This window comes from Phocoena sinus, chromosome 13, assembly GCF_008692025.1.
Source record: "Phocoena sinus isolate mPhoSin1 chromosome 13, mPhoSin1.pri, whole genome shotgun sequence".
Taxonomy (NCBI): Eukaryota; Metazoa; Chordata; class Mammalia; order Artiodactyla; family Phocoenidae; genus Phocoena; species Phocoena sinus.
This window is the reverse complement of record NC_045775.1, coordinates 78,693,883-78,717,257: the sequence shown is the minus strand read 5'-3', so window position 1 is coordinate 78,717,257 and position 23,375 is coordinate 78,693,883. Positions and strand designations below refer to the sequence as shown.

Sequence of the window (23,375 nt, the reverse complement as noted above, 5' to 3'; positions counted from 1 at the left end):
AATGAATTTAAATACAAAACAGTAGTACCTTCTGTGGTTCTGTCTGGGTCTTGCAAAATATTAAGGACAACTTTCCGCACCTCTTGTATTGGCTGGAAGGAAGAAAATACATGAACAGTAGTAAAAACATTCATGGAAAAAAGTGATCTAAGGAACTTACGAGGTTGTTCAACATCAAATAGACTTTTTATAACAAAAACATTTCCCTTTTTATCTCTTGTCTAACTATAAATAACATTTAAAAGGTTTCAGTTCTAGCTTTATGGGAAAAATAAAGGAACAAAGAAAATGTTGGTTAAATGCTGGCATGCTTGACTTTTTTTTTTTTTACACAAAATTGCAGATTTTATATGAAATCACACCAAGAGATACACATTAAACTCAATAAAGTTAACTGTGGGAGGAAGAGAATGATAATTGGCTACAGGAATAAAAGAATAGATAAAATGAGAGGCTTTGCATAGAACAACCATGACGATGTGTCATGAACGTGAAATATGATCAGACCTCCGACACTTTGAGAGGTAAATAGGTACCTCTTATTTTTGCATGGGGGCTCATATTCTCAGAGGGCTAAGACTAGTACGTATGTGGACAATGTGAAATCTCTTCACGTCCATCCTGGGCATAGAAGTCTGGATATGGCAAAAGCCAGACAAGTCCATTTTGTGGATGCATACCATACTGTAGTCCAAAAGTTAAATCTAGTCTGTGTTTGGGGTGCTGACCCTTAGCAGGCTGGACAAGTCCATTCTATGGATGACATATTTAGAGTCTCGGAGGGCAAACTAACCCATTCCTTTTTTTTTTTTTTTTTGCGGTACGCGGGCCTCTCACTGCTGTGGCCCCTCCCGTTGCGGAGCACATGCTCCGGACATGCAGGCTCAGCGGCCACGGCTCACGGGCCCAGCCGCTCCGCGGCACGCGGGATCCTCCCGGACCGGGGCACGAACCCGTCCCCCGCATCGGCAGGCGGACTCTCAACCACTGCACCACCACGGAAGCCCCCATTCTTTCTTGCTGGCGAGTTCAGAAACGAAAAGTCTGTCAAATCCATTCATTGGAAAGGTAGCTCACACACTCAGAAGGCTGAACAAGAACAAACCGTGGGGAGTGGGCTCAGACACTCTTTGCTTTCGATAAGTGCATTGATGTATTGTGGAAGTCCTTTCTGGGGATCAAGGGTTCAGCAACTCTGAGCGACAGCAAATAATCGTTCTGTTGGATTGGGATTTACTCCCTCTGTGGACTGAAGCATCCTCTTCCGCGGAAGGCACCTCCGACGGTCTGCTGGTGGGGATTTGAGAAACTGGCTTCAGGAGGGCTTTAGCAGGAGTCTTCCCGCGCGGTGCCCTTCCCAGTCTCTCGGCTTCTTGGCGGTAGCTGCCTCTTTGGCCTTTTTACTTAATTGCCAGGTAAGCAGCGTGCATCTTGCGGAGCGACCACTCCTCGCCCCACTGACGTGTGCCACGCAGGGCGAGAGCGAGGTGTGCGAGTGGGGGGAGTGCCGGCTTCTGACACATAGGCTTGGGCTTCTCTGGGGCGGTGGGTCCCGTGCTCCGAGGTGACACTTTTTGGTTGGTGCAAGGCTGGCGCGCTATATGCGAGCGCGAGGAATGCCGGGAGGGGCTGGCGGCATGGGTGGTGGCAGTGACCGTGACACAGGAGACCTGGGTGGGGTGGGGTGTTTGCTCATGTGGCCACCGCCATCTTGTTTTTGGCATGCTTGACTTTAATGAAGAGATGTATTTATGGAAAGTTGTCTATAATAAAATTTCTCTAAATCAATTTTCTTATTGACTTATATAATCCCACTGAAGATGTGTTCCCACATAAAGATTCTGATCCAAAGATGTAAAGCGAGCCATACTGAAAATTTGGCATATGTTTTTAGTGTTGTCTTAACTGAATTTTTGTTTTTATTATAAAAGTCATGTATCTTTTTTATTTATTTATTTTTGGCTGCATTGGGTCTTTGTTGCTGTGCACGGGCTTTCTCTACTTGTGGCAAGCAGGGGCTACTCTTCATGGCGGTGTGTGGGCTTCTCATTGCGGTGGCTTCTCTTGTTGCGGAGCACGGGCTCTAGGTGCATGGGCTTCAGTAGTTGTGGCGCACAGGATCTAGAGCGCAGGCTCAGCAATTGTGGCGCACGGGCTTCGTTGCTCCACAGCATGTGGGATCTTCCCGGACCACGGCTCGAACCATGTCCCCTGCATTGGCAGGCGGATTCTTAACCACTGCGCCACCAGGGAAGCCCAAAAGTCATATATCTTATTACAGAAAACTGAACAATAGGTCAAATTTGAAAAGGAAAACCACCCATAATCCCATCATCTAAATATAACCTTTAGTTGGCATTCTGGGCAATTTCCCCCCAACCTTCCCTTTCTTCTTTTATTTGGTAAAATAACATAAAAAACAATAAAAAAACCTATTATAGAATAGTAGTTTTCTGATAAAATTATCTGAGATAGCCATCCTTTTTAAAGCATGTTAACCAGGCTATGAAGCAGAACATCATAAATGAATTGTACGTTCTCATAGGAACATAATATTTGGAGCCTGGTCTTCCTGACCTGGAACTCTGTATCAAGTAAATAACAGATACAAACTGACAACAGAGCATAAAAGCAAAGCTATCTATACATTTTTACAAAATCTAAAAGGCTGTAAACTTAAGAAATGGGAATAAATGTACAGAATATACTGCAAAAGGTCTTAATTATATAAAACAGTCATCAAGTGTATTTTATATTTTCACAGGCTTCTAGCTAAAGATGATGCATTGAGTACACATTTCTTTTTTTTTTTACACATTTATTTCTAATCACTCTTGAAACTCTACTGAAATTATACTTAAGGGATTAAAAAGGAGGCAGTAACCACAGGGAATAGAAGAAACAGCAACAAGACTTTGGAAGCTCAAATGTGGAAGGAACAGGTAAGCAGTTTGACCAACTTGAAAGAGCCAAATTCTAAGCTGGCAGTGTGGCTAAGAAAGAACCTGATTCAACCCCAGAGCCCCTGAAAGGCTGAGGAATGGATGGAGGGGTCAAAATCAGGAGGGCTCTTGAGCATCTGTCGAAAAGCAGTCAGACCTGGGAATTCCCTGGCGGTCCAGTGGTTAGGACTCGGCGCTTTCAGGGCCACAGCCCTGGTTCAATCCCTGGCTGGGGAACGAAGATCCCGCAAGCTGCGTGGCTTGGGAAGTAAGCAAGTAAATAAATAAATACGGTCAGACCTCCAAATCCACCCTGCATCCCTAAACTCCATGCAGCCCGGTGACTGTGCCCCTCCCACCTTCATCCAAACAGGACACTGGGCATGTATCCTCCAAGTCTCTGGGGGATATCATGCAAGATTGAGGGTGGGAGTGCCTACTGAAAAAAGGGATAAATGAAAGTTTCCACGCTGAAGGTTGAGACACCCAGCTCTCTCCTCCCCCATAACACCTGGTAGCCTGGCTTCTAGTTCCTGGGAAGAAGACTGGATGAGGCTTCTTCAGAGAATATGACCAGTCTTAGAAGGAAGACCTGAAGACACTGATATTGAGGGTTCTTCAGTCAACTGACTCAGCCAAATCACCCTATGGTAAAGCCTCATCTGTGTCCAGAGTTTTTAACAAGCTTTTTAAAATCCACCTCTTATATTGAAACAGCCCAGTTTCACTGGCATCTGAGTAAAGCATTTAATGAACAATAGAGAACAACCCCCTACCCACCAAAAAAAAAAAAAAAATGGTGAGAGAAGAAAAGTATTGGAGAAGAATCAGGCAATGCAGGAAGAAACGGGAATCTGAGGGTTTTGGTGAAAGGAGATCCCAGAATGACAGGCAATAAAGACAGGGGTAAAGAACAACCTGTTGAGCCTGGAACAGATTAAGAAGGGTCTGGGAGAAAAGTCTCTGAGAAAAAGAAATCAACAGAATATCGAATGTTTTGAAAGTATGGAGAAATTTAGATAATTATAGAAGAGTATGGGAATTAATTATATAATAAATACTCAGAAAACTAAGCAAAGGGAAAACAAGAAAATAATTTCAGGAAAATTATGAAACCATACTTGAAAGGCAAAGTAATCACAGTGTATACCACATGGCTCAATGCATATTTCTCACATAGTCAATAACAATGTGAACACTGAATAGTGACCAGAGTTTCCATATGACTCTAATGGAAATATGGAGGACAGTAAAAGTCTGCAGGGGTGATAGGGGTGTCTATGTGTGTGTGTTGGGGATCTGTGTGGGTGTGTGTGAGAAAGAAGGTTAGATCCTCATCCTGTATAGCTGGACGTCTACAAATCATGTCTAAAGAGAGAAAAATCAAGAAATAGTAATATAAGCATGTTATCTGAAACTATCAAGGTAACAAAATACTCAGTTTGCTCTGGGAAGTGGGAAGTGGGAAATGGGAAGGGAGGGAATCAGGCCTTACGGAACAGACCGTATCAAATTATTTATTTAAACTATGTCCATGGACAAGTCTGATTCTGAACAATCATGGAAAAGGTATGGTAGAATATATGATGACATGGAAAGTGATATTATAGGGAAAAGAGTTATGAAACTATTTAATGCAGTCTGTGTTAAAAAAATTATATATAGGGCTTCCCTGGTGGTGCAGTGGTTAAGAATCCGCCTGCCAATGCAGGGAACACGGGTTCTATCCCTGGCCCGGGAAGATCCCACATGCCACGGAGCAACTAAGCCCGTGCACCACAACTGCTGAGCCCGTGCTCTAGAGCCTGTGCTCTAGAGTCTGCGAGCCACAACTACTGAAGACCGCGCGCCTAGAGCCCGTGCACCGCAACAAGAGAAACCACTGCAATGAGAAGCCCATGCACTGCAACGAAGAGTAGCCCCTGCTCGCCGCAACTAGGGAAAAGCCCACGTGCAGCAACGAAGAGCCAACACAGCCAAAAATAAAAAAAAATTTATTAAAATAAATTATATATAGACAGTGGTTTTACTAGGTTTTAGGATTAAAAGTTATTTCATAAAATAGCCCTGAATTATTGATCTATGGACATTGATGTGTTGGGTTTAATATATTTTTAGGTTCTTTAGGTGAGGTATGACTTTCGTAGTATTGGCTATTGATGTTACATTATAATTTTCTATGCTATTACTTTTCACAAGTGCTTATTTCTACAATGAGTGTAAAGTGAGACATTCGCTTGCCAAGAAAGTGATTCTATTGGTTTACATGTAACACTATATTCTACAAAATAAATATTTTAATTAAAATGTTCATAAAGGACATATTGTACTTCATATTTTGCATATAATTTTATGAAGTGAATTAGAAGCTTCAACGTTACATTACATAGCCGCCATTTTGCAAACAACAGAGAAGTCATATTAAAGAGAAGTTTTAAGAAGTCACCCACTCAAGGTAGATACTTACTCTGGCCCCGTTTCTAATGGCCTCTTCATATAGCCCAATAACATCAAAGGTGCCTTTACTTGCCAACAGCTTGGCTTTGCAGATCCAGAATTGAGCAAATTTTTCAGCCTCAGGAATACTGGACAAAATGGCACCTATTTCATTAGAATGTACACCCTGGAAAAGAGAAAAATACCCGGAGGTGATTATTACTGTCTTGCTGTTATTCTCTCCTAATATTTATCATAGAAGGTATGCAGAAATCAGTCTGATCAATATTTTTTTGAATTAAAAAAATTGAATTTTATTGAAGTAGTTTATATAAAATGCACCCATTTAAATAGCATGTTTTGATGAATTTTGACACTGATCATTAAATTTCAAATTAAGAGACCAAATAGAAAAATATTGATCATAGTTGAAAGTAAGAAATATGTTCTCCATTTTTATGCAAAACCAAAACCAAACCAAACCAAACCCTGGAGTAATCAGCCATTCATGTATTTCTTACACATTCATAATAATGTGAACACTGAATGGTGACCAGAATTTCCGCTTGACCCTAACAGAAGAATGAAGGATGGCAAAGGTATGCAAGGGTCATGGGTGTATATGTGTGAGTGCTGGGGATCCACACAGGTGTATATAGAGATAAAGAGGGTTAAATCCCACAAGAAGGAACTTTAAAATGGCTTCCCTGGTTTGGTTCCCTTCTGTCTTGTACCAAGAGCAGCGCGGTGGCCTGGACCAGGAGGAATATGAAGAGCCACATGGCCAGAAACCCAGGCACCGGCACACTCAGCCAAGCAGCACCTCCTGCTTCTCCTGAGACGGGAAAGACACAAGGGTAAGCTCACAGTCAAGAATCACGAATGTTTGAGGAAACCAACACTACGTGAAAGAGGCATAAAACTCAAGGACCAGAAGAATGAACACTGGAGCAAACAGCTGAGGGAGCAAAGAGAAATACATTTTAAGAGTACTGTAGTCAGGACAGGAATAAAGACGCAGAAGTAGAGAATGGACTTGGGGACACGGGGAGGGGGAGGGTAAGCTGGGACAAAGTGAGAGAGTGGCATGGACTTATATATACTACCAAGGGTAAAATAGATAGCTAGTGGGAAGCAGCTGCATAGCACAGGGAGATCAGCTCAGTGCTTTGTGACCACCTAAGGGTGAGGGTGGGATAGGGAGGGTGGGAGGGAGACGCAAGAGCGAGGAGATACGGGGATATACGTATATGTATAGCTGATTCACTTTGCTATAAAGCAGAAACTAACACACCACTGTAAAGCAATTATATTCCAATAAAGATGTTAAAAAAACAAACAAACCTGTAGTCAGTATCTTCAGAGTGATAAGAGAATACTGCCATCATAAAACTAGAACGAATGCTATGAAAAAGAATCAACAGAAAGGCAGAACAGTGGCATGGACCCTGCTGAAGAATAAATCAGTGCGCTGAAAATTTGGCTGTGGAATTCTCCCAGAACCCAGTGCGACAGAACAAAGAAATGAAGAGTGTAAAAGAAAAGTTAAGAGTTCTGGAGGATACATACATCTATTACTCAAGAATTCCAATATCCATGTAATAGAATTTCTAGAAGAAAAAGTAGAGAAAGAACAAAGCAGAACATACACTCAAAGCAGTTGTAGAAGAAAATTCCCAAGGGCTGAACAAAGAAACAAGTGTTCAGACTGCAAGGTCCTCAGAGAGCTAAGCAAGATGGATGAAAAAAGACCCATACTTAGAAAACCAAGGAGGGAATTCCCTGGTGGTCCAGTGGTTAGGACTCCATGCTTCCACTGCAGGGGGCGTGGGTTCGATCCCTGGTCGGGGAACTAAGGGCCTGCAAGCTGCATGGTAGGGCCAGTTACAAAAAAAAAAAAAAAAAAAAAAAAAAGGGATAAAAGGAAAATCTTAAATCCTTCCAGAAGGGAAAAAAAGGATTACCTATACAGGAATGAGAATTAGATTGACATGAGACTTTAATAAATCAACAATTCCAGGTGTAAGAAAGAAAATGAAAGAGTAACTTCAAATTTTCCAGGGAAGATCATGTGAATTTAGAAATTTCCCCCAGCCAAACTATGAATCCAGCAGGAGGGTGAAATAATGACATTTTTACAAGCATAACAACTCAGAAAGTTTACCATTCAAAAAACACAGAGTTACTAGTGAAACAAACTTAGAATTCAAGTGGAAGACTTGAAACAAAAGTAACCACGAGAAGAATATATAACTTGCATACTATGTTTGAACTCACACTTACCACTTTCTTTTGTGATTTCAATTTATATGCTTTCGTTATGAAATAAAGAAAACTGGATAAAGAGATGAGGGAAAATAAACCAAAAATATTCACGTAAATTGAATTACAAAATAGAACGGCAGAGATAAAGTTAAACTATGCGTAATTATTACAACAGATGTATATGGGCTAAATGCACTTTTTTAAAAAGCAGGGAGTTCCAGATTTGGTTAGAGAAATTAAATTGTATGTATCCGTGAGACATACCTTTAAAAATAAAGGAATAGAAAAAAATTTACTAGACAAATTGTAAGAACAACAAAGCAGGTGTGGCAAGATTAATATCAGACAAAAGAAAAATCAAAGCAAGTCATGAATCTTTAGTCCCTAACAACGTAACTTTGAAAGTAGAAAGTAAATGTTGACAGAAATACAAAATGAAATTATCAATCACAAAATCACAGTGCCAGTGACAGGCTCTGCATCTTTCTTTCAGAGAGCAATGGATACCCATGTAGAATTTTCTGTTCAACAGAGAATACGTATCCTTTTCAAACACTTGTGGAACATTCACCAAGACTGATCAGACGTTAAGACCAGAAAGAAAATTTCAACATTCACCAACCACAATGCAGTATAATTAAAAATTGACACCCAGAAAAAACAAAAACAGAACCCCCCAAAACCCAACACCAACAAAACCAACTACATATCTGGGAGTTAAAAGATACTCTTCTAAGATAACTTTTGGATTAAAGAACTCAAAATGGAAATCTCAAACTAGAAACGAAAATGAGAACATGTCAGTTATTAAGCTATGATCTCTTAGCTCTAAACCCACCTTTTATCCTCTGCTTTGTTGTGCAGAATTCTGTAAATGTGCTGGAATTCTGTAAATCACTTTCTGCTTTGACAGCAGTTCTCTGATGGGCTCGGCCAGTATGGGGCACTAGAGGGAGGTTGCAGGGCTGGAGAAGAGAGGGGACTGCCTCTTTCCCATTTGCTTTCATCACCCCAGCAATGGTCCTTCACTGTGGCAGCAGCAGGTGTTTCCAGCCTCTACCTTTTTACCCTGGCATTCACAGACTCTGCCTCACTGTGCTCCTTCAGAGGCAAAAGCACCAACCGGCTAGCTAGCATCGTTTTCTCAAGGTCTGAATCCCAGCCCTGCAGGGCCCCTCCTCCAGCTCCGGTGGCACCAGCATTGTTAATAGTGTGCCCTCCTTAGAGTTGGAGTCCCACTTCCACCAGGGTTTGTCTCTCCTAGCTGCTAGGTTCTGATATCCCCAACCTCTCTTTGTTCCCCTTTCTTCCTTGAAGGGTCTGCTTCAAGGAAACTCACCTAAGACACTGTGAAACCAACCTTCATATTCCATTCTTTCTATTGAGATACCTTGTGTTTCTGTTTTTCTGACTTGACTCTGATACAAAACATTACCTAGTCAAACATGAAGGATGTGACCAAAGCTAAATTCAGAGGCAAATTGACAGCACTAAAAAATATTTTTAATAAATAAGAAAGACTGACATAAATGCTCTAAGCTTTCAACTAAAAAAGCTAGAAAAGAAAAATAAACATAAAATAGATGCAGACACTGATGCAAGAGAAAAAATTAAAACCAAAAGATGGCCTTTTAAAAGATGAATAGAGAAATCTTTAGCAAGTCTGATTTAAATAAAAGGCACAGAATTACTAAAATTGGTTTCAAGAAATACAAAACCTAAATAGACCAATGACCATGGAAAAAATTGAAAAAAACAGAAAATTATCCCCCAAAGTCCAGATGATTTTAGAGGTAAGTTCTTACCAAACCTTCAAAGAACAAAATAATTCTAATGAATCTCAATTGCAAATAAAGTATTTTCAGGGTACAGGAAAAAAGGAAAATACCCAACTCATTTGACAAAGCCAGCATAATACCGATACTAGGAAAAGAAAAGACAACCAAAGAACACACATAAAAATCTGAAATAACTGCAACTCACAAAGCCATATACTTCATTTCTCTACATACCTATACTGTTAAGCAAATGCATAGAAACTGTCTGGCAGGATAATGGGCAGTAGCGGTCACCTCCAGGGAGAAGCCTGGGGTGCGTACCTTGTGTGTGTGCGTGCGCCTGCACGAGTGCTGGGAGTAATTTACTTGTATTATCTGAAATGCTTTTAATAATAAAAATGTATTCAGGTATTTTTTTAATGCAATGAAAACAAGAGAAAGAACAAACAAAGAACTGAAGTTTAATTCCACAAAAGAGAAGTAGTTAATGTTTAACTGAATCTAATGAAAAAACTGCCCAGAGTAGACCTAATTTGAAGGTTTCCTTTTTTTTGCTGATATACAATACTACCAGTCAAACGACAGAACTGAGTTTGCTTCAGGCAAGGACCTCAGTATAGAAGTCTATCCAGTTATTTTTTAATATATTTTTCCTTCAAGGAATATCCTAAGGATCATACCCTTTGCTTACCATTTACTTTATCCTTATCTGCAAAATCCAAGATACAATTTAGATGCCATTCATAGCTACCTAGAGATGTTAGGATAATCTAATTCTACATGAGGCCTTGCCTTTTGACTTCAGCTTCATATCTAAATGTCAAATGTTTACTCTTTGGACCTCAGTACATGAAGAAGGCAGAGTTCCTTTTGAATCCCTCTGGAGCCAGACTACTCGGGTTAATTTCCCAACTTCTCTGTGCCTCAGCTTCATTTGTAAAGTGAATATCGTAATAGTCATTATGTGACTGTATGAAATAATATAAGTAAAGTGCTTAGAACAGTACCTGGCATACAAGAGTCATTATTTAAGTACATGTTTTTTATTATTACTATCCTTCCTCTCTATTAAAAGGAGGAGCTAAATTTCTGCTTAGACAGAGGTTATCTCCCCTACACTATATTTAACAAAAATGTTTAAAAAACTCTAAGGTTCAGCAAAGCTGGGAGCTCACTGTTCTCACTCACCCCTTCAATGAGCTGCAGACATTCTGTCAGAGTGTTGTTAATTTTACTGGAGAGTTCAAGTTGTGCCTTCTTTTCTTCCTCTTCTCTTTCCATACTCTTCCAGAATGAAATATTCATTTCCTCTATTATTTTTCTTTTTGTTTTAAGTTCCATAGGAGGCCGTTTATAGATCCTCCCCTTAGATTTCTGCCATTCTTCCAACTGTTTCCTGTTATACAATTAAAGAGGGGGATGGTTTTAGCGGTCTTTTTTGGTACATGGTTAAGCTTCTAAAGTATGACATGCATAGATTATCACTGAACACCTTCAACTAGAAAGTCAGGAGAATGTTTTAAAAATAATTTACCAATTGGTATTGGAAGCACTGGTTGCCCCCACCCTTCAGAAGGCAGATGCCAGACGGATTAGTTGGATTACAACAGGTGGTTAGCATCTCAATCTTCAAACTCCTTAATTTCCTGTTTATTTTTCAATATTTTTCTCTGAAAATTTTTACCTGAATGCTACTCCTGGCAATTGCTGTCCTAAGACATCCCTCCATCTCTGAGATCATGAACTCAGCACTCCATTTCTCTTATCATGAGCTTCGTATCTGCCACTCAACCAGACTCACCAAACCTGTATTCTGCCCTCAGTAGGGTCATGGCCACTCAAAGTGACCCACTTTGCCCAGTTCCTTAGCCTTCTCTTACCACACATGACCCCCTCTTCCCCTAACGAGATCAATAATTTCAGGGCTCTCTTCTTAAGCAGCTAGTCTCTGACGGTGCCACGTCCTAATCCTCGCTCTCCCCACACTGTTCACTCTCCGCTCCTGCTCCTAGGCAGTCCATAGGCTACTGCTGAAGGAGGCACCAAGACATGTAGGCCCAAGCATCTGAATGTAGGCTCTTCAGTTTCTTTAAATTACAACTACATGTTAATGACTCACAAACGTACATTTCAGCCCAGATCACTCTCTAGCGTCCCAAACTTTGTAAACTCCAGTGCCTAACTGATAACTTTTATTTGATGTCTGGCAGGCATTTAAAATTTAATTTTGTTCAAAACAAAGCTCTCGAGTTTCATCTCCAAATCTTTTCCCAAACAGCCTTCCCTACATTGGTAAACAGTGCCCCAATCTACCCAGTTGCTAGGGCCTAAAACGAGGAGTTGTCTTGAGTAGTCCTTTCTTTTCCCCACGTCCAACACATCATCATATAATCAGTATTGATTCTATCTCCACTACCACCATTCTTGTCCAGATCACTGTCACCTTCTGCCTGAAATGCTGCAGCAGCCTCCTAAGTCATCTCCTTCCTTCCACTCTAATCCTTCTCAAATCCATCCTGTGCACAGCAGCTAGTGATCTTTATAACGTAAACCAGTCACGGCCAGGTACTTTCCATGGCTCTTGGGATAAAATTCAAAATGTTCTCTGTGGCCGGAGGTGCAGTGCAGGTTGGTTCCATGTTACACCACTCTCCCCCTCACTCACTGCCTTCCAGGAGCTCTGGCATTTTTTCCGTTACTTAACCCAAGCTCATTCCTCCCTCAGGGTCTTGTATTGTCTGTCTTCAGTCCTCTGCTCAAATGACAACTCCTTGAAGAGGTAATTTTCTGTAATTATTCTGTCTTAATCAACATGTTGATTTTCTATCTTTTCCACTAGAATCCAAGGTCTATGAAGACAGAAACCTTGGATGTCCCAGTGCCTAGCATAGTGTTTAGAACACGTGCTTAATTACAGTAAAATTCACCTTTTTTGGTACAGTTCTGTGAGTTTTGACAAATGCATGAAATCATGTGACTGTGACTACAATCAAGGTATAACACCCTCAAAAATGCCCCTGTGTCCTCGGTGGGCAACCTCGCCAACCCATGCCAGCTCCCAGCAGTCACTGATCGCTTTGCTGTCCTTATAGGTTTGCTTTTTCCAGAAAACCAGTAACTATCAAAAAAAATTTTATTTATTTATTATTTTGGCTGCACTGGGTCTTCGCTGCTGCGCGCGGGCTCTCTCTAGTTGCATCGAGCGGGGGCCACTCTTCGTTGTGGTGCGCGTGCTTCTCACTGCGGGGGCGTCTCTTGTTGCAGAGCAGGGGCTCTAGGCGTGCGGGCTTCAGTAGTCATGGCACGTGGGCTCAGTAGTTGTGGCTCGTGGGCTCTAGAGTGCAGGCTCAGTAGTTGTGGCACGGGCTTAGCGGCTCCGTGGCATGTGGGATCTTCCCAGACCAGGACTTGAACCCGTGTCCCCTGCACTGGCAGGCGGATTCTTAACCATTGCGCCACCATGGAAGCCCCCGAGAAAATCAGTAACTATTAACTCTCTTGTTTCTCCCTTGATTTCTCAGCACAGTCCACACAGTGCTTCTATTAGCCCTAACTGCTTCCCCTTTACCTTCACCGGCTTCGTGATAGAAGCTGAGTCATCGGACATGTGTTTCCCCTATGTTCACGGCATTCTTCTTGTCTCCTTAGCCTTGCTTCTAATCATAAATGAAGAGGGAACTTGCTTTTTCTAAAGCTAACATATTCCTAGGACCTGGCTTTATTATTCTAGTACTTTCCATATATACACCAGAAAAAATGTTCCATAATAGTAGACTATGACTGTGTGCTGATCACTGTATCTCCCAGTGTAGGTGCTAAAGGAACACTCGAGGAATGAGAGTGATCTATCCTTCTCCACAGACTCCTCCTATTTTTTGTCATCAAACTTGGCCCAACTGTAATCTGTCTTAGGATCCATCGTCTGTTATCTGGTCTATACTGCAAAGCTCCAGGGTAGGGACCCTGACCTCCTCATTCACCAGCTCAAGGCCTTTGCATTCAGTTTTCTTTTTGCTCAGAAGACTCATCCTTCTTCCTGTCACTGTCCTTTTTTTTTTTTTTGTGGTACGCGGGCCTCTCACTGTTGTGGCCTCTCCCGCTGCGGAGCACAAGCTCCGGACGTGCAGGCTCAGCGGCCATGGCTCACGGGCCCAGCCGCTCCGTGGCATGTGGGATCTTCCTGGACCGGGGCACGAACCCGTGTCCCCTGCATTGGCAGGCGGACTCTCAACCACTGCGCCACCAGGGAAGCCCTCTGTCACTGTCCTTTTCCCAGTCCAGATGTCACTGTTCAAAGTACCTCCCTTGACCTTTCTATCTAAAGTCATCCCAGCCTCCCTCTCTCAATCGCATCACCCTGAATTAAGTTATTTTCTGTCTCTTCAGGAGGGCAGAGAGCTTGTCAGTGGTGTTCAGGACTGTATTCAGAGAATAAATCCTGCCCTCACTTCACTCTGCTATACCTTTTAGCTACCATCTAATTTTACATGTTCCTTTTGCCCTTGCCAGGAATCTCCTTATTTTCTACTCCAATCAAGTGTACAGAGGTGCTTCTCCTGGGAGGTTCACCACATCATCAGAATATGTCTGGTCCTGTTCAGAAAGTGTGTGAAATCCTTTGGCTCAGTTTCAAGCATCACACGTGTTAATGTTAACTCCCAGTAGCCTGAGATCCTGACTTCTAACATCTGAACTCTGTATGTGAACTGATTACTTCTCTCTGCCTTAGCGTACTTTCCAAAACTTGGCCTGCTCAGACTCATAGAAGTTTCCTGCTCCTTCTTCTCTGATAACTTTTCGGATTTCACATTAGTTGGCTTGACAAGGGACTACCATTTCCGCACTTCCTAGCGGTGTAAGTTCACTACTCTGGCTCCTCCTACCCTGCCTCTTCTGTTGCTGTTCAGTCCCTGCAGGGCACTTCTTGCATGACTGGTCTACCTCTGCAACCTCTACTTCTTATTCAACTATTCTGTTTCAATTTCTTTTTTAAAAAATAAATTATTTCAAGCATACATAAAATTACACAGAACAATTTGAACACATGTATGTACCACCCAGCTCTATCAAGTCTTCATATTTGCTTTGTCTTTTTTTCAGAGTTACAGCTAAAAATTACTCAGGAGCCATTATTTATGACCCATCTCCTGACTTTAGCACTCCTGATGGTCAATTTGCCTAGTCATCTTACTTTGCAAAATTTTGGAATTAAAATAAAGTACCTTCGATCCTCTGCTGTGGTCTTCTTTTTTGGATTAGTTTGGGTCCCATTTGGGAGTCCTCTTCCATTTACGGTTGTGCCACCAGCTTGAGTTCTGGGAGCTGTCTTGTTTAGAAAACAGTTCTGGGGAAGAGCCCTTTTCAACTTGGAGTCCAGAGTCTGTGCTTTTTGTTGACAGCTGTTGTTGCATTTATTCCCTTGGGCTCCATTTGCTCTTATGCTAGGGGTGCTTGGAATGACTGAGTTAAAGCTGCCAACTGTCAAATTAGGCCTTTGGCTTATGGCTTTTGACTTTTGCAGTACATATGATGTCCGACGTCTACAACAAGCTTGCGTGGGTTTATGATCTTGCTTTGTGTTTGGATGTCTGTTGTTACATCCTCTTTGAAGCACTTTGGGGTATGTGCTGGGTTTGCTATGTTTTACTTTCTGTTCAGTAACAGTGCATGACTGTAACTTAGTTTCATTTGGTCTTTCATACTTACCCCTATTAACCTTTATATTCTTTATGTCCTTAACCACTGTTTTCTTTGATGCTTGAGTCCTGTTAAGTGTCTGGACAAAGTGAGAGGAAACTGTTTTTGGGGGTTTTCCCCCTGGTCTTGCAAGATCTGTTCCTCTAGAGAGTTGCTGAGACTTCTCTGGTGGAATCCTGATTTGTGTTTCTTCAAGAAATTGTTTATTAACTCTGTCTTTCAGAACAGCACTGTTCACTGACCTTTTGCCCAAGACTTCTTTAGTAGGAGCCACACTGCTCTTGGTTTGATTAGTTTTTGGCTTACTTACGGTGTCTAATTCAGGATTTGGCTTCCTCTCAGAGTCTGGTAAGATTTGGGGCAAGTTCTCTTTATTCATCTCTTTTAGACAGCTACCCAAGGATTCATTTTCAACATGGGTATTGTCCACAGAGTCTGTACATTTAGCAGTTCCTTGTTGTGTTACCTGCTGCTTTTTAGTTTTCAATTCCTGTATATTAAGTGACCCCATGGTTTTTCTTGACAGTTCTCCAGTAGCGGATGATCCAAATTCATGGTGTTGTTGACTACTTCCGGAAGGCTTACGGTTTGGGTTAGAAGAAACACATTCTGAAGTGAGCCTTTTTTTGCCCAGAAGTTTTGGTGGCTCCAACTTTGGCCTCTGGGACCCTGTGATACTGGCAGGTCTGGACTGATGTTTAATGCTGATGGGTCTTGTAGCTTTGACAGGCAAAGCAACGTGGTTGGTAACATCCTTTTTAGGTCTAATAGTCTAAAAAGACAGAGAAAGATATAAAAAAAGTAAACTCATAACAACAGTCCACTGTTTTTAAAATAAAAAAACTAGTTATTTTGTTTATAATTTCATTTAAGAGAATTGAATCCTGAGAAAATAAAAGACTCACTAATAGATGATTTTTATAACTGGAGTTCCTATTAGAAATACATTTGAATCTTTTAGCTTGGTAGAATTCAGCAGAGATGCAGTGAACACATAAAAATTGCTGTTTAAAAAAATAAATTTGGCTCCATCAAACAAGTACTTGCTGAATGCCCATTATATCCAAGTGAAGTGTCATTCTAGGGACTCTGGAAAGATACATACATAATAGACTTATGTTAGGGTACCTCCCAAGTTCCTCCTAGTACTTTGTATTGCTACACTAATTTTCTTAAAACAACACTGCCTTTGTAAAGGTCAGAGTGTCACTCAAGAAACTTTGTCTCATCCTGGAGATCAGTGGTATGGATATGCTGGGGGTCCTGAGATACTCTGGAACAGTTCTGAATAAGTACCTAACATCTCAGCAGAAAGTCAGTCATAGTTGTGAAGTCAGGTAAGGGTTTTAAGGTTAGATTGTACATTATTAACAAGTAAATATTTCAGTCATGTGATTTAATTTTGGATAAGAAAGGTAGGACTAGGTTGCAGAGAACTTTTAAAACTAGGGAGGGGTGTTTAGAATTAATATGGTAAATAACAGGGACAGGCCACTGTGGATTCTGGAGCGTCTGCATTGAACGCAGTTACTCAGAAAGGAGAATTTGGCAGAGATTTGTAGACTATCCAGGGAGATATGGCAGTGCTAGAGTTACTGTTCTCTATTTTTGGTTTGATAATATGATGAATAATTACTATGTAAGCTTTGTGAACGTGTAAAGGACATCTGTAACTAGAACCACTTGTCCTTAAGGGCGAAGAGATGGCCACCCTAGGATGGCCTGGGCATGTGCACTGTTGCTCATGGGTACTCTAGGGGAGCGCTGGGGGCGGGAGGCAGAGAGACAGACGGTGTGCTCACGCGGCCACAGCTGGGTTACTCCTTGAGCCCCAACATTTACATCAACCTCGGCTCTCCCCATTATTGCTCATTACTGCTTACTGAAGAGGCAGGGATGTTGGTATAAACTTTCCAATTATGTGCTATTCCTTACTCGTTCTTTTTTGTATATTAAAAAAAAAAATCGACATATAATTTGTACCCCATTCACCATTTTAAAGCATACGATTCAGTGGGTTTTAGTATATTCACAAGACTGTACAACCATCGCCACTAATTCCAGAACATTTTCATCACTGCAGAAAGAAATCCCACATTTGTTAGAAGTCACTCCCCATTTCCTCCTCCCCACGGATCTGGGCAACCAGTAATCTATTTTCTGTCTCTGTAAATTTGCCTATTCTGGACATTTCATATAAATGGAATCATATAATATGTGGCCTTTCGAATCTGGCCTCTTCCACTTAGCATAATGTTTTTGAGATTCACCTGTGTTGTGGCATGTATCAGCACTTCATTACTCTATTTTTTAAATAATAAACTTTAGGGCTTCCCTGGTGGCACAGTGGTTGAGAGTCCGCCTGCTGATGCAGGGGACACGGGTTCATGCCCCGGTCTGGGAAGATCCCACATGCTGTGGAGCGGCTGGGCCCGTGAGCCATGGCCGCTGAGCCTGCGCGTCCGGAGCCTGTGCTCCGCAACGGGAGAGGCCACAACAGTGAGAGGCCTGCGTACCGCAAAAAAACCCAAAAAAACAAAAAAACCAAAAAACCAAAAAACCCTAAACAAACCCACTTCATTTTCAGAGCAGTTTTAGTTCAAAGCAAAATTGAGTGGAAGTACAGAGACTTCCCATATATTCCTTGTCCCCACACAGGCACGTCACTACTTTTTATGGCTGAATAAATATTCCATTTTATGGCTATATCACATTTTGGTTATCTATTCAATTGATGGACATCTGGGTCATTTCCACCTTCTGGCTATTATGAATAATGTTGCTATGAATATATTTGCTATAAGTTTTGTGTGTTTGTGTGTGTGTATATCTGTTTTCAACTCTCTTGGGTATATATCTAGGAGTGGAATGGCTGGGTCATATGGTAGCTCTATGATTAACTTCTGAGGAACTGTCAAACTATTTTTCAAAGGTACTGCACCATTTTACATTCCCACCAGTAATGCATAAGGCTTCTAATTTCTCCATATCCTCCCCAACACATATTATCTGTCTTTTTGATTATAACCATCCTAGTGGGTGTGAAGTGGTATCTCACTGTGATTTTTATTTGCATTTCCCTAATGTTGAGCATCTTTTCACGTCCTTATTTCCCATTTGTATACTTTCTTTGGAGAAATATCTATTCAGATCCTTTGTCCATTTAGAAATTGGGCTGTCTTTTTATTGTTGAGTTGTAAGAGTGCTTTATTTATCCTGGGTACTAGATCTTTTTTTTTTTTTTTTTTTTTTTTTGCGATACGCGGGCCTCTCACTGCTGTGGCCTCTCCCGTTGTGGAGCACAGGCTCCGGACGCGCAGGCCCAGCGGCCATGGCTCACGGGCCCAGCCGCTGCCGCGGCATGTGGGATCTTCCCGGACCGGGACACGAACCCATGTCCCCTGCATCGGCAGGCGGACTCCCAACCACTGCGCCACCAGGGAAGCCCACTAGATCTTTATCACATATAAGATTTGCAAATATTTTCTCTCTTGTACAGTTTTTATATCTTTATTTTAGATCAGCCTGGCCTTGCTAACTTACTGTAAGTGGTAGAACTGGTCATGCAGTTAGTTTCAAGTACTTCATTAAGAGAAAAACTAGGCTTAGAAGAGTCATTAGGCTAGCAGAATAGCCTGCAATCAATAGGCAAATACACACCATTCGAGCTGGAAGGGATTTTGGAGATCATTAAATTGAGCCCCTTCATCTGAGAGGGAACGTGAGCTGCCCAAGGTCAGGCAGGGTGTTAAGAGGCAGGGTTGGGGATAGAACTTCAGTCTCTGACTCCTGGCCTCAGACAACTCACGTCAGATAGATCTGATTAAAAAAAACAACAACAACAAAAAACAAAGACAGAATGTACAAGAAGGAACAAGTGACACAAACTGAATTTGGTCACTTCATTCTGTACATATGAAGCCAGAGAAGGGAGAAAATTCACAGAGGATATGACTAGGGTTTAAATCAGGAGAGATTTACTGCATCTGTACTAGGCACTGTGCTAGACTGCAAGGGGATACAAAGATGACAGAAGATGACACATGCCCCTGAGGAGTGCTAACAGAAAATTATGATACGAAGACATGAGGGCTGTAATAGGGCTGGGAGGGATTGTAGAGCTCATCCGATTGGTGGTTTTCAAGCATTTTTGTTCATATACTCCCAAAATAATTTTCACAAACTCTGTGCCTTCCTATACTTTTAAAAGTTAATAGCTAACATTTTTCATCGTTAGTTTAAATAGCTGCAAATATGTAATTTCAGGCACACTGTCAATATTGACATTTCAAGATGAAATGAAATTTGGTACGCACTATAATCCATTTAAAAACTATAGAAACATACTCTTCTTTAACAACTGAAAATATAATACCTTTCTTTTTTCTCCTGGTCTGTTCTCATTTCAGTTCACCACAAAATTTTTATACTAGATATTTGTGCTTGGAAGTTTATAATCCATTACCCTATCATACTTCTCAACAAACATATGTCTATAAATTTACCTTAATCTGTATTTACCATAACTATAAATAATTCAGCAAAAGAAGATAAATGTTACCAATTTTGATCAATAATTATTAAACATAAAGAGTAAAATACTTTTTCATAAAGAAATGGAAATATCTCTTAGTGAGATGGCTGGAGCTTCCCCCCACAATTAGTTCATGTATTCACTGGAAGACATTATATTATTTATTGCTAGAATGAGACTGAGGTCTTCAGTTTTATTCCTTTGGCTTTTTAAATAAAAACACCGAAAATTTGTTCACATTATCAAGTAGATGGGAATAGAAGATGTTTTGTTACAGCAATTACAGTCAATTCTTTGAACTCATCCAGAGGCATATGCTAAAAGTCATGCAGTGATCTCTCAGCAAAAAATTATTTTTAATGTTCTTCCACATGACAATGTTGAATGCAAAGAACTGGAAGCTGCTTGAACTGCAAAAGGCTTTCTGAACATCACCACCATTATTTCAAATTGTCCCTTGATTTTGTACTTTGGAGGTACATATTTCATCCCTGGGCAAAACAAGCAGAGAAAGAACTGAAAAGTGGAAGAAGGATGACAAGGGAGTGTCAAGGGAGGTGGGAAAGGAGAAACTGAAGCACATTCGACGACAATCAATTTTGGGCAAAAGCACATACGGAAGCTGAAGATGTGGAAATTGGTTCTGTTAAAATGTGTACCTGCTGGAGATGCTTTATGCACCTCCAGAGGAACATATATCCCAATATGCAGACACTTGTAAATGTACTTCAATCTGCATTAACTCAATCCTTTCAAACAACTCTATGAGAAACCTCCTATTATTCCCATCTCACAGATGAAGTTAAATAACTTGCCCAAGGTCCCTGAGCTAGAAAACAAAGGAGTCCGGATTTGGACCAAGGCAGTTTCTTAACTATTATACATTACTGTTTCTCAATAAATCCAAGAGGATGGCTCCAAGGAATCTTTTCAAATATGTTAAAACTCCTGATAGGAACAGAAAATGAAAAACTTCTTTTGTGTGTTCCTTTGTGTGCCAGAATGAAACCTGAAACAGTTATGGTGAGGCTGTTAATTTCAGAAAGTGAGGCATGGTAACTACACTAAGAGTATGCCAGAAAAGCTTTGTTCAGGTCCTTACTGGCTGTATAAATGTGGCCAATCTCCTTGAGCCTCAGTCCTCTCATTTGTAAAATGGGAAGAATAATAATAATATCTATAATCTAGGGAAGGTGCTATAAAGTCCCGGCTTTTGCAAGATAGTTTTGATTTATGCCTGTTGGCCCAACATATTAATAGCACTTCCTTTTACTCTCAAAGGTCTCTGGACATTAAATCATATGACCACCCTGCTTATAGCGTTGTTTTGAATATTAATTGAGATATTGTATGTAAGGTGTCTCATCCAGTATCTGGATAATAATAAGTACTCAAATGTTAACTCTTATGGTTATATATAAAAAATGTTTTATAAATTGCGAAGCCTTATACAATTGTAATGATGAGTTATTTGCCTAGTACGTTGAGTTTCTCCCAAGTTCCATAATTGCCTTCCCCACTTCATTTTTATCTTCACTACTGTGATATCTACCGTAAATGGTAGGTATCACCTCATTTAAGAGATGATTTACTGAAATCAGTATTGTCAGCTTCGAGCGAACCTTCTGGGAGCTCTTAATGAGGGCCCCTTCCAACAGAGTTTTTAAGCCTTTCATGCTATACCAGTTCAATCTTCCTAAAGCAGAAGTCTAACCCAGGGGCTTCCCTGGTGGTGCAGTGGTGAAGAATTCACCTGCCAATGCAGGGGACACGGCTTCATTCCCTGGTCCGGGAAGATCCCACATGCCGCAGAGCAACTAAGTCTGTGCGCCACAACTACTGAGCCTGTGCTCTAGAGCCCATGAGCTACAACTACTGAGCCCACATGACACAACTACTGAAGCCTGCGCGCCTAGAGCCCGTGCTCTGCAACAAGAGAAGCCACCACAATGAGAAGTCCACGCACTACAACGAAGAGTAACCCCCATTCTCCGCAACTAGAGAAAGCCTGCGCAGCAATGAAGGCCCAACACAGCCAAAAATAAATAAATAAAAAATAAATATAAAAAAAAAAAGTCTAGCCCAGTAATTCTCAACTGTTCACATCATCATGCACCACTTTTGCTTTCTCTGCATTTTCTATCCTCCACAGTGTCTAATGATGTCACGTGTACACATAACATATATAATCTATATATGATATATACATGCCTATGCATATAGGTATATATGTATATGTATATGTGTGTGTGTCTGTGTACATTTAATGAACACATCATTAAAACTTATGAAAACTGGCACCAGTGTCACACTTTGGGCAACATTATTTCAATTACACTTGAACTTAGATAAAACTATGGTTTTAAAAATTAAAGTTGGGATTTTTATTGATTATTTTATTGCAGATGAACAATTTGTGCCATTTTCAGGAGGATAATTTCTCCCATTTTAAAACCTTAAGTATGTTAGGATCTTCTTATCATTCCATCCACAGTCTAGCTGAACCGAACTGACTGGGAAGCACAGGTTCGTTAAGTACGTGGAAGATCCAACACAGATGTTCTCTTTTAATGACTACTGAGCTATTTAACTTCATGGCAGCATACCAAAGTAGTTAAGACCATGGGCTCTCAGCCTATCAACCTATTAAGAAATTAATACCTACGTGACCTTGGGAACTTAACCCTTCTGTGACTCAGTTCCCTCATCTGTAAAATGGGCTACTAATAGTCCTGCCTCATAAGGTTGTAAGGACTCAAGGAGTTAATGCAAGTCAGAAAAGTTCCAGACACATAGTGAGTATTCAATAAACGTTAAGAGGACAAAAGTGCACTTAAAGATTTTTTTTGGTTAATAAACTGAACTATAGTATGTTGTACTTTTCAAAAAATGATACTATTGCTTACTAAACCAAACTGTTCTTATATTTATGTAAATACCTTTGAAAAGCATGTTCTTTAGGTTGTTAACATGTTTGTTATTTTTATTGCTAATCATCCAAAACGAATATTTTTTAAAAGACTAATTTCTACTTACAGATTTAGAAGGTGGTGGATTCGGGCAATTATTCTTGGCTTTTAGATAAGGCCTATAAAAGATGAAATAAGATTAATTCTTGGTACAGAAGAATCAGCAAGGCTTGGGAAGTACAGCGATTAACAGTACAGTGATTAAAAATTTTTATGGTTAGAATTTTAAAGCATTAGAATTTCCATATATGGTAAAAAAAAATTCAAAAATTATGATTGATAGAAAGTCTCCTTATCATCCCTTCCTCAGTCCTATTATTCTACTCCTCTGCGACCACAAGCACTGTTGCCCGTTTTTTTCTGTGATCCTTTCATAGATGTCCTATGCATAAACATAACATTCTAACAGTATTAATGAAATATGTGTTTTCTTCATATCTGCATAGTCTTACTCATTGGAACGTCATTCCGGGAACACTGCAATGTGCCAGGCACTAGAGATTCAATGCCAAATAAGATAATTAAATGCTTCTTTAAAAAGCTTGCTTGTTTTCTATGACTGTGAATCTGTTTCTGTTTTGTAAATAAATTCATTTATATTAAATCAACTATCAGTAAGAAAAAAACTTGCTTGTTTTTTAAGTATCTTCACACAGTGAATTTTCAGGTGGGGAAAGTGATATAAATAAAAAATACTGAGGCACATATGAAATCTAGCTAGCGAGAGATAAAATGCAACAAAAAGAGAAAAACA

At 40.5% G+C, this 23,375-nt stretch overlaps 1 protein-coding gene across 2 annotated transcripts in view; it reads right to left on the bottom strand.

Moving 5' to 3' along the window:
• The window catches only part of CKAP2L (cytoskeleton associated protein 2 like), a 29,849-nt gene that overhangs the window by 3,632 nt on the left and 2,842 nt on the right, over positions 1–23,375 (bottom strand). Inside the window, exons 3-7 of one of the 2 annotated variants that reach the window (XM_032653450.1) lie at positions 22,689–22,740; positions 14,644–15,890; positions 10,610–10,817; positions 5,410–5,565; positions 29–92 (exon numbers count right to left, since the gene is read on the bottom strand). In XM_032653450.1, coding sequence (XP_032509341.1) covers positions 29–92; positions 5,410–5,565; positions 10,610–10,817; positions 14,644–15,890; positions 22,689–22,740 — 1,727 coding nt within the window. Of the gene's footprint in view, positions 1–28; positions 93–5,409; positions 5,566–10,609; positions 10,818–14,643; positions 15,891–22,688; positions 22,741–23,375 lie in introns of those variants that run through there. The other variant, XM_032653451.1, reaches the window with a different exon arrangement.